General features: G+C 39.2%; 1 protein-coding gene across 5 annotated transcripts in view; it reads right to left on the bottom strand.

Moving 5' to 3' along the window:
- Positions 1 to 4,280: 4,280 nt before the first annotated feature.
- LOC130407114 (probable G-protein coupled receptor 153) overlaps positions 4,281 to 11,849 on the bottom strand; it is a 28,955-nt gene continuing 21,386 nt past the window's right edge. For 4 of the 5 annotated variants that reach the window (XM_056729778.1, XM_056729777.1, XM_056729779.1 and 1 more), the window contains exons 5-6: positions 8,128 to 8,312; positions 4,281 to 5,656 (exon numbers count right to left, since the gene is read on the bottom strand). In XM_056729778.1, the coding sequence (XP_056585756.1) occupies positions 4,877 to 5,656; positions 8,128 to 8,312 (965 nt within the window). In that variant the 3' untranslated portion in view covers positions 4,281 to 4,876. Of the gene's footprint in view, positions 5,657 to 6,340; positions 6,361 to 8,127; positions 8,313 to 8,753; positions 8,784 to 11,849 lie in introns of all 5 variants that reach the window. The other variant, XM_056729781.1, reaches the window with a different exon arrangement.

Raw genomic sequence — 11,849 nt, 5'->3', positions numbered from 1 at the left:
AATATCATCACGTTTTAAAGGCAGAAACTTCTCAGTCGCTATTATTTCTGTTTATCATGCACTGTACATGTATAGATCTTGTTTTTGTATAGCTGTGGAACAAATGTTTATTTTAATAATAAAATTATAAAAAATCGATTGAATGTGTCTTTTTGTAAACAGCATTCAAAATGTGAATGTAATACTTTCCAACTGTGGCAAACTCTCCACTGTATTTGAATTATTCTAATCGCAGGGTTATGACACGTTAATATTTTATGTTGTTATTTAACCTCATAATTTCATTTTTATTTCTCACCATATAGCAGACAAAATGGGTAACAAACTATTCTGATGCGCCTTCGTTATGGCAAAGCCTTCGTGTAGCAGACAGACATGTTATGAATTTCAAAGTACATATACAAAAGCTATGATTTTACACAAAATGCTAGGAATAATAACCCTATACAGTATATACAGTATATATTGGTGTGATGAACACTTTTCAAAGCATATATTTTTAAATGTAGGCTACAAGTCAACACTTAGATATTACCATAGCTATTTTAATTGCAGTCACAAAAATGCAGTGAATTTGGGTAAATGAACGACTGAACAGAAAAATAAATACATTTAAAATAGATGTTCACTCTTTTCATGATATTCCTTTCACACTTTTCGAAAAACCTTTTGGCTAATTACTAAAAACGAAAAGTAAGACATTGCTCTTACAGAAATTTTAGTAAATGGTTCTTTCGGGCAAAATCGCGAATTCAAAACAATTAATCCCATGCCTTTTAAGGAAAAACAAATCATGCACACTCAACATTTACATTTAGTCATTTAGCAGAAGCTTTTACCCAAAGTGACTTACAGAGAGTTCAGGGAACAATAATTCGATGTGTCATAAAGGGACAACAATACAACAAGTGTTAATACCAAATCACTAGTTTCCATAAAAGCCAGAACCATACCTGCTGAGAGAAAAAGAGAGTGTTTTTTATTTTTGATTTGTCTGTCAAGTATTTACAGAAGAGATGAGTTTTAAGTATTTTTTTAATGCGTTAGGAGAGAGTAAGGAAGAATGTTCCATCAGGAAGGAGTTGTGAAGCAAAATGAGCTGGAGAGCGATTTACTGCCCTTATGAGAAGGCAATGCAAGGTGCCGCTGGGATCTTGATGGGGTGTAGGAAGGTGTGAAAGTGTGTCGGTGCAGATTCAGTGATACTCCTGTAGGCAATTATTAGTGACTTGAATCTGATACGGGCTTCAACCGGTAGCCAGTGGAGAGAGATGAAAAGGGGTGTCACATGGAAGACGCGGCGTGCTGCTGTGTTCTAAACCAGCTGGAGCGGTTTGATAGCCTTCGCAGGAAGACCAGCAAGGAGAGCATTGCAGTAGTCCAACCTTGAGATGACCAGGGCCTGGACAAGGAGTTGTGCCGCATGCTCAGTGAGACAGGGTCTAACCTTTCTAATGTTGAATAAGGCATATCGGCATGACCGTGTTGCCTTTGCAATGTTATGATTGAAGGACAGCTGTTCATCAAATATGACTGCGAGGTTCCTGGCTGTTTTGGATGGAGTGATTGTGGTATTGCCAAGTTGGATGGTGGGATGTTGTTGCACAGTGGGGTGTGCCGGAACATGAGTAATTATGTCTTGGCAGGGTTTCATTCAAGCTGAGATGTCCTCTAGGCAGGCTGTACTGTGAGACGCTACAGTGGTATCATCTGGGTGAAACGAGATTAATGACTAAATGAGGCATTTATTTAGCTCTTTATTCTGTATTACTGTACAACCACAGCGCTTTACAATCATATGAGGGGTCCCCCTCACCCACCACCAGTGTGCAGCATCCACTTAAATGATGCGACGGCAGCCACAGTACAAAGCGCCAGTAGGCTCACCACACACCTTCTACAGGTGGAGAGGAGAGAGAGATAGAGCCAATTCAGAGGGTGGGAGGGTGAGATGTAGATCTGGGTGTCATCAGCATAACAGTGATAGGAGAAGCTGTGTGCATGTATGATGGGTCCCAAGGACCCAGTGTAGATGGAGAAAGGAGCGGTCAAAACACTGTTCCCTGAGGGACCCCAGTGATCATGTGATGAGCAGTGGACAGCCAGACCCTCCTTGACACCCTGAAGGATCTGCCAGAGAGGTAGGATTTGAACCAGTGGAGAGGAGTGCCTGAGATTCCTAGAGATGACAGGGTTGCTAGCAGTATCTGGTGATTGACAGTGTCAAACGCTGCAGATAGGTCTAGCAGAATCGGACCGAGGATTTAGATTCTGCCTTCTACAGTGATTCTGTGACCGATAGCAGTGCAGTCTCAGTGGAGTGGTTTGTTTTGAAGCCAGACTGCTTGTCATCCAGTAGTCTGTTCTGGGATAGGTAGGAAGACACCCTGTTGAAAACTGCCCTTTCAAGTGTTTTTGCAATAAATGGGAGGAGAGAGTCAGGTCTGTAACTGTCAGTAGTAGATGGGTCCAATGTTGGTTTCTTCAGTAGGGGCGTGACCTGTGCCTGTTTGAATGTGGATGGAAAAGTGCCGGTGAGCAGGGAGGTGTTGATGATGTGTGTGAGTGCAGGTGTTAGCGAGCTGGATATGTCCTGAAGGAGATCGGAGGGGATAGGGTCAAGGAGACAGGTGGTGGGGTGACTGGAGAGAAGCCTGGTGACTTCAGTGTCCTTAAGTGGGGTGAAAGAGGAGAGTTCGATGGTTGAAGTGTGGGAGGTGTTTCCCAAGGTCTGAGGTACCGAGAATTGTTTGCTGATGGATGTTTTCTCAGTGAAAAATACAGCGAAGTCTTCCACAGTCAAAGATGAAGTAGGTGAGGGAGGAGGGCTGCAAAGGAGAGAGTTAAATGTCTTGAAAAGCTGCCGAGTGTTAGGTGCATTGCTCACCTTGGGGGTATAGAAAGATGTTTTAGCTGTGGTGACACTGGCAGAGAAAGAGGAGAGTAGTGACTGATTAAGATTATAATCTATATAAAGTCATTGTTCTACTCTGAATATATGAATTGTTGTCATGTAATCACTCATCCTAGTCATTAAGTTTAGCATTCTTCATCGAACACTATAGCATCGTTTAACCAAAAATGCATTTGATAGAGTACCCTATAAAATACTTTTTCATATTGGTATTTTTAAATTTGAAAGCTGATTTGAGTTGTCTTTGTTCTGTTGTTATATTTTGACATCAAATACATGACTAAACTTATTGTGTATACTTGTGTGCATAGTGTTTTTAACAAAAAGGTGATAAAAATACACTTTCCCAAAAAACGTTAAGCTGTTCCTTTTTTTTTAATTTGCCATTGTACTTTTTGAGGCGATTTTAAAATTGTGACCACTGAGACAAAAGCCACTGTAGTTCTGTAACATATCAGCATGGTGTTCTGTTTACACCAGAGTGGAAAAAGAGCCAGAAAGCCAAAGAAAAAGAATGTGACATAATAGGAAAACACATTTCAGTTTGAAATCTATCAAATTATAATATATGGAACAATAAAACAATCCACCTCGCAACATTAGCTGTCGTTATCAATCTTGCCCAAATAGCTAATGCAGTAGTGATTTATTCCACTTCCAGTTTTAATGCTACATATAATTATTTTCTCCCAAATATATTTTATATTACTTCATAAAACAACTGCCAGGCCGCTCCAAGTTCAAGGCAGGGGGGGAGGGCATGTCCATTATAAAGCTGCCAAGATACCACCTGATGTTTCACAATTCATATGTATTTCATTCAGATGTTAAGAAGTGAATGCTGGCAGCAGCAATGTGGCTTTTAATAAACATATCAACAAAGATTATTTAACATTGGGAAGTTTCTGGATATGCTAAGGTGTCAAATTACCCTTCCGTTGTTTCATAGGTATGAAATGTTCAATTTTTCACTAAAAGGCCCTTTCTTTAAGACGTAAGAATATGACTTGCTTTGTGAAATGTTTACAGGCTCCTGGGTTTTTTTTTGTAAAGTCATACTTTTTGATTAAAGGCTGTATCATGGAGAACAATGCTTCAGAAATACATTTTTAATCATCACAAAGCACTTAACAGAAATTCTTTTGAATCTATTTCGTTAAATGAAACAGCAGCCACATATTGGCAGCCATGTCTAGATGTACAAAGATCATCCTGCGCTTTAAGATACTAACATCTTCAAATTTTAACAATGTAACAAAATATTATTTCGTTTAAAAAAACATGCCACGCCATCAGAACCAACAAACACACAGGAGTCCGTGAGTGGTTATGTGTTGTAAACAAACACTAGTGACTGACTTACTGCTGAAGTTGCACAACCCAGCTTGTTTATTTTCATAAATAACCATTTACAACCCACAGAAAAGCAATACATTTCTATACCATGAATTATTAAAATGACGTCCCCATGCCATCTCAAACCTTCTCCCAATAACACTAAGAAACACAGCCTCAACAGACGGCAAACGTTAGTTTGACATTTGACAATCATTAGACATTCGAATTCATATCAATTCAACTCTTTCTGCCTGTTATGTTTTGTGCCCAAACTAATTCAGATAGGCATAAATACATGACCTTTACTTTGCACAAGGCACAATTTCTAGAAATATATATATATATTTCTTATTTATTTGGGTGAACTATCACTTTAAGTTGGTACAGTATATTAAACATTAAAAATATGGTTTACATTCATTTAAAGTACCTATTTCTAGAAATTAAGCCGTGTGCAACGTAAAGGGCATCTATGTATGTCTATATGAATCAATATGGGCTCAAAACATATCAAGTGGAAAGAGTTGAATTGGTATGATTCCGAACGTCTAATGAATGTCAAACATCAAACTAACTTTACAAGCATCGGCAACAGCTGTATAATATTTGAGGGGAAATTGTGCATCAGTTTGTGGATCCTATAGATTCGGTGGTAAAAGTGACGTAACCCGGGGAAGCAGAGCTTATAAAACTATTTGTGCTTCCTTTGCTTTCGCCTTTACACAGGTTCTTGTCGTCCAACCAAGTGGGTGGCGCGTCGATCTGTGCTGTCCTAACATCTAAAGAGGGCCGAACGCCCGTCCTTGCACTCGGGCCCGAATGATCCCTCTGTGTCGCGTGTTTCTCGTCGTGCCCATGTTTGTGTAATGCCCTCGTGCCCGAGCCTTTTCCGACGTCCTTCGCCCTTCTCGAAGCATCCTGGGCTGTTTCAGTCGGCGCAGCACACTTGCCGTGCTCAAAGCAGCGTTTCAACGCTTGAGGCTCACGTTCAAATTGAGTGAGCGGGAAATGCGGCAATAAGATGACATGTTGCTGAATTGTGTCGGGCACCAGAGAGACCGCCGAAGCACGGCACGGGCTCCGCATTGGACTTGCCAGCGGCGTCTCATCGATGAAATTGATGACTTCGTCACGGCTAAAGCACTTGAAATCGTCCTCATAACGCTCGACCCGCGGAATCTGCTTGAGCGAATGCATGTCCTCGGACCGCCGGCGTTTGCGATGAGCATGGTTCTCCTCGTGGCAAGTTGCCGGGCTGCTCCGGCGTCTCTCGTGGCGCGGCGAGCTGTACTGCGGGATGCCGATGATGTCCTCCGTGGAGCCCCAGCGATGTAGGTAAGACGGGATCTGACCGGTGGTCCACATGTCGGTTTCGTCGTGGGAGTATCTTCTTGTAGGGGGCACCTGGAGTGACACAGATATATGATAAGTGAAGACTGAGGATCGAGAAACAGTCAACAGAAACATTTCTGGTGTAAAAAAAAAACATGAAACCCCACCCCTATCGCCACAGGTGTGAAAACAAATCAAAGTATGTGGGCAACTCCATGCAAAGGTCAACTTTATCCCCAAAGCTATTCAATGATCCCAAAATGATGTAAGTTATCTCTTAAAGTTTTTCAAAGCATGCTTTTACCCTTCTTGTACCACCTAAATTGGTCCACAGTCTTCTCTACATATATATTTCAATTTTCATGTGCCCATTTATGAGGAATGATATTTTTCTAGAATCTGTAAACAGGGGTTTATGGTTCAGCATAGTTGGTAATAACTTCTTTTTTTTACATGATAACGTAATAACTACACAAGTTTACATTTCGACTGAAAGTGTCACATCCATTATGCTGGAATTGCCCATTTACTAAAACATATGAATGAGGTCTATGAAATTCAGCCCTCAATATTGGATGAAAATAATGAAATATTGACGTATTGCCATGCCATAGGTGTTAAAATAAAATAAAGGGAATTTCACGAGCAACTCAGGCCTACTGGCTCACTTTTGAAAGTAATACTTTTAATTCCCTACAAACGTTTTGTGTGCAAGGTTTATTTTTCTCATGGCGTATTCTTCCAATTTATACTCACATTCCACATTGTTCTGAGAACTACACAGGAAAGACATAAAATGAGTTTTTAGTATTTGAAATAAATCTAAAAACACTATTGAAAGCATACAGCACAAGCCTTTAGCAGGAAAGCAACTGCTGTTGGTTCAAATGCAGGAATGGGACAGCAGAGTTTGTGTGAGTTGAGGTTTTATCATCATGATCGCAGTCTGACTGACCAGCAGAGGGAAGCAAAGCATTATTAAATCTTTCTTAACAGATGCCAGACATTTTGCTAAAAGCCTTGTTCTAATAGATTAGACCAGCTACAGGACACACTGAAACCAATGTCCAAAACCTTTGATTTCTGTTTCCCTGTTGCTTAAATAAAACTTTGTTTGCTCTCAAACATTAGTAGATCCAAGTATAACCCTGTCGTTTGACAGCATTTCGTCGCCTTGGAATAATAAGGATCTTTCGGCATTCTAAACAGTTTTGAACAAGATTGCGAGCTTCAAAGATTTGCATTCTATATAAAAACCTTTTTTTTCTAAAAAAGCCCCAAATTGTACATGACGTGAGAAAAAACATCAAATAATATATAAAGTTGTAACAAGAATGTATTTGTAACTTAATTATAACAATTCAAAAAAGTCAGCTACCAACGTATAATTCTAAGGTGTCAAATTGTTCACTGTGTTGTTTTCTGTAGGCTGACGGAAAATAATTATAACTTGTTCTTTCCAGAAATAATGACGTTTTGATACTCGACGATGATGATGATGGTGATGCAAAACACTGGTGAAATTCAAAAAGAACAGCTATTCTGTCATACTGTCATACTGTTCTATTATTCTACACATCAGTGTTTTGTTGCAAATTAATTTTGTGACAACATCCTTTCAAACACAATGCTAGGGGTTTTTTTTATTGCTAAATTGTTTTTTGCGACATGTTTTTTAACAGGATCACTGATGGAAGGCGGTCTGGCACTACAGCGTGTCTAGCAAAGGGGTTTTGTTTTGTTTCAGTCCGACACTGGTCAGTTATGAATCAAACAGATGGAAAAGAGCGCAGGCCAATGTTACATGTGGATGTTAGTAGTGAGCGATGATGGGCTACATGTGAACCAGGGCTGCACGATATTGAAGAAAATGCGCTGCAATATAATCAATTTCAAATTCATTACAATATATTTCAAAACCTGAAGAGGATATAATCAACATACTGTACATGTTTGACACTCTTTTAGTAAAGATCGTTACCGTTGAAGTATTTAGATGATCATTCAGTTATTGAAAACAGCCGCCATATGTTCATGCATTTTTCCTCAAATATCTTACCGCCCTAAGGTGAACTATCAGTTTAAATTCAATATTAAAGGTTCAAAGTGTGGGGAGAAGCATGACACTGCTCTGAAACTGATTTTTGAGCATTAGTTCTTCATTACAGGGTACTGTAATCTATAAAGATTGAATTGGGATCTAACATCAGACTTTATGCTGTAGCGCTGCAGAGTGTCCACATCATGAGATTTCTGTCCTAAGTTCGTTTTGAGCATTAAAATTGTTTCGTTCAAAACGTTTCGAGAGTGACTTCTATGACTAGGCCTATATAGAAGATACACTGAGGTGAACAAAGCAAAGTAAGGGTTAGGTCACTCAAACGTCATTCTGCAATGTAAAAAATCAAGTAAGTAATGAGTACAGATAGTATTATTTGAATAAATATATTGTGTCTTTGAAAAGGAGGAGGGCCATGGCAACATGCACATTTGTACAGTTAAAAAACAACAAAATATGACAAATGAAATCAATGCAAGTATACCTGCAAATAGTGCATTTTATCTTCCTGAAGCTCCCTCATTGGATAACCCTGGGGGCCCCCCCTTTCTAAGGTGGACAATTGGTACTTGGCAATACGGTCTACCGTCATGATATCAGCAGCGGAGCTATAGTCAAATGCTCGGTCATATATTAAGTCCTGATGAATGCCTCCGTCCTGGCTGTTTTCTGCAAACGCAGAAAGCATATATATATGTATATATATCAGGATTAAGAAGATAAAACGTGCTTAGAATACACAGACAGACAGACAAACAGACGAAGAGGCAGGAAAAACAAGTCCATCATCTTTTCTTTCTTTGGTTTTTGGGGTACGCATTGGGACTTATTCAAAAGGCCCTTCAATTGAAATTGGCAGTAGATAAAACGCTCTAGCACGAGAGCAAAGCATTTCTAATAAGCTTCTCCAATTTGATGCTCTGAAATGTTTACTTGGTGTTCATGTTTTTTTTTCTCAAAGGTTAAATGCAGTTTTAGGGCAGTGTGAAAGGCTGATCTTCTAGCCGAATGGTGACACAGTGGGATGACTGATGAAATGCTGTTAGCGCAAGCAGCTTAGCATGCACTTGAGTGGGACACGACAACAACAACAAAGACCCTCATACATACAACTGAGCTGTGCTACACATGGCAAACCGTCTGGAAAGAAGCAGAGCACCAATCAAGTGGTTAAGACACAAAATCCTCACATTATTCACCATTATCATGTGACCTCATTTCTCTCACCAAACATTAATATCATTGTAACCATAGTTTCTGCTGTTTAAAACAAAGTGGGATTTTCTCCAAAGAGTGCAAGAAGCTGCAGATCAATGCAGGTGGTGTGGAAGCATCTAGGCCAGGTTATAAACCTAAACTTTTGGTGGATTCAAATGTTGTCCCGGGGTCAACAATTGCCAGATTTCCGCTATCGAGCCAGAAGCCAGAGCCAGTCAACTTTCCAGTCACTTCCGGGGCTTGATCAGCATCGCAGGGGCTTAAGGTTGTTCCACATCGCGGGTGACGGGAAAAAGCGAAAAGAATGACAGATGAACTCAGCTTTCATATCAGGAGCGAAACTATTTATCGTCAGCGGCTGTTTCACTCCGTTACGCCAGGTGGCGCTGATGGGCAATGCGGTTGCCGTTGTTTCCGTAAAAGAAGAAAAAATGCAGCTAAAGACGACTGACGTAAAATGTTGTATAATCAGTTAACAAATGAACATGATTTGAGAAAAGTCAGTATTTTTTCATGTCTGTGTCACACTTTTACAAGAAAATGGTTATGATGTGTTTATAGCACTAAATAAGCATATTTGAAACAGATATTGATAATCTGGCATTACTTCAGAAATGATCAGAGACATTTATCTGTGATATTTCACAGCAGAGTTTAATGTTTTAAACTAAAGGAAATATAAACCAGTTTGTGTTTTTGTTATACTGCACATCTATTTATTATGTACAATACGTTACTCTGTTCAGTGTCTTAATCTACTATGTGTTTATTTCTGGAGAGTTTGCAGTCAGTTTTAATTGCTTAAGCATGGTCTGTTTGTGTAACAGCAGCAGCTCCTACACCTTATGTAATGCTCAAATTGAATTGGAAAGGTTGTGTCGTCGTATGGCAAATGTGAAAAAAATTGTCATCATGGACGAAAATAAAATCGATCTATCTGAAGATTTTCATAGGAGATGAGGTTGGTTCAGTTCAAAGATGGAATTTAAGTCAGAGGAACTGAGGCAAGACGTGCGTCTCACTTTATAAAGATGAGCAAATAACTGCATATTAAACCCAAAATGCAGAATTGCCAGCACTGATGTAAATGTACCTTTTTAAGACATTGACGTTTCAATAAAAATATTTATTCTTAATGGTCACATTCTTTCCACCTCAGTTTTGCATGCAACCTCCAAATGACGAGTTGTACATCTATTAAGCAGTTGCACGAATCTATAGGAAGAAACTGTATCAGTTATTTGCTGCACCCTGGTCATCGTTTCACCCTCACCATTTTGATCATGTACAGGAGCTTAAGGGCGTTTTCACATTGGGCTCGTTTGCTGTGGTCCAAACTTGAGTGCGAATGTTCCCTGTTCAGAAACTCAACTTCAAGTGTGAAAGTGACCTAACATTTATAAAACCTGTGACAGAAACAACAGCACTGGATAATGATGTTATCTGTGTCTCCGTGCGGTCAGGGAACTCACACTTGTAGGCCTATATGCCATTGTTAAGGCAAAGCATTTGTCACCCACATTCATTTTGACCCCACGACCAAATGCGAGTGTGAGAACTGGAGCAATGAACTGGGATTTTGACTTGAAGCAGCGCTGCCCAGATTGATGAGTCCATGTCTCAAACTACTGTGAGAGCATGCTGCTTCTTATGCTTTCAAACAGCTCTTGCGATACTTCGGTGTAGTTTTCGCAGTTGAACACACCTCGTGGTAGTTGGCATAGCATGGCTTAAAGTGAGTCACTTTATTTCACAGTATCAACACTTCAATTTCAGGGTTCAAAGACTGACATACCCTGAAGATCCTCTAAATTAAATGGACTACCAATACATTAAATCCTTTTATATAGATTTGGAAATTCATAGAGTAGAGTTGTAGATAATAGAATATATACAAAATATTGAATAATATATAAAGAACTTCCACTTTTCATTTATTAAGAGATTATTATATAATGTAATACATTGTAATATTTTAGTTTTATAGTACATTGACTTTTAACAGTAATAAATCTGTTTTAAAGGCAGTTTTACAAAGTGTAATAACCACTCTGCTTCGTTTTCATTTGCTTTTCCTTGTGTCCTATATGTTCACTCGTATGCAAACAATGACTCTTTAACTTCCTCTTTAACTTTTGTGTGTTGTGCACACTGTTTCCGATAAAAAAAATGGATGCATGACGCCCTGCATTCTTTAATGAATGTCCGCTAGTCACAGTTATTTAAATGCAAATAAGGTCCTATTCTGTTTTCAGACAGTTATTGGTATTGAGTGAGAGCTGACTAGTTTTAGATTTTCTTTACAAATACTGTTTAGATCGTTTGCAAGAGTATTAGGTAGCCTAGTTAAGACATCTGGTAAACTCTCTTTGGTTAAAGGTATAGTTTGTAGAAAGTGCGCACGATCAAAACAACAACAATGCTGTAGCTTGATGACGCTGTGAAGGAGGTGAAATGATGGGATCTGTTGTCTTCAACTCCACCGCTGATGACCATCAATCAGGCGGGAACGAGAAATCATGTTAGCGGATGAGGTAAAGTAATGAAGTTTTATAAATGTTGCGTATAATTGTGGTCCATAAATAAGCGACTGGTCGAAAAAAGTTAGTGGCTTGCTAGAAGCTAGACTCTACTTCTGCATATGTCCACGACACTGTTGTCATGTGGTTTCTACGTCAGTAAAGGCGGTATCAAAGGGTAAGACGGATATTACACCTTTGACAGGCGACCGCACATTCCCGTGTAACTGTTCAGAATGGAGATTTTCTCAAGATTTACAAGTAGATGGTAACATTTGAGATATTCTCAGTACTCAGCTGAACAAAATATATTCAATTCAATTCAAGTTTATTTATATAGCGCTTTTCACAATGTGCATTGTTCGAGAGCAGCTTTACAGGAGCAAACAGGAAAAACAGAAAAGATAAAACACAGACAAACCCTAACGAGCAAGATCATTATAATAAATAATATCTAATTAATTAATAA

Source organism: Triplophysa dalaica, chromosome 18 (assembly GCF_015846415.1).
Source record: "Triplophysa dalaica isolate WHDGS20190420 chromosome 18, ASM1584641v1, whole genome shotgun sequence".
NCBI lineage: Eukaryota > Metazoa > Chordata > Actinopteri > Cypriniformes > Nemacheilidae > Triplophysa > Triplophysa dalaica.
The sequence above is the reverse complement of the archived record's forward strand: the minus strand, read 5'-3'. Positions and strand labels throughout refer to the sequence as shown.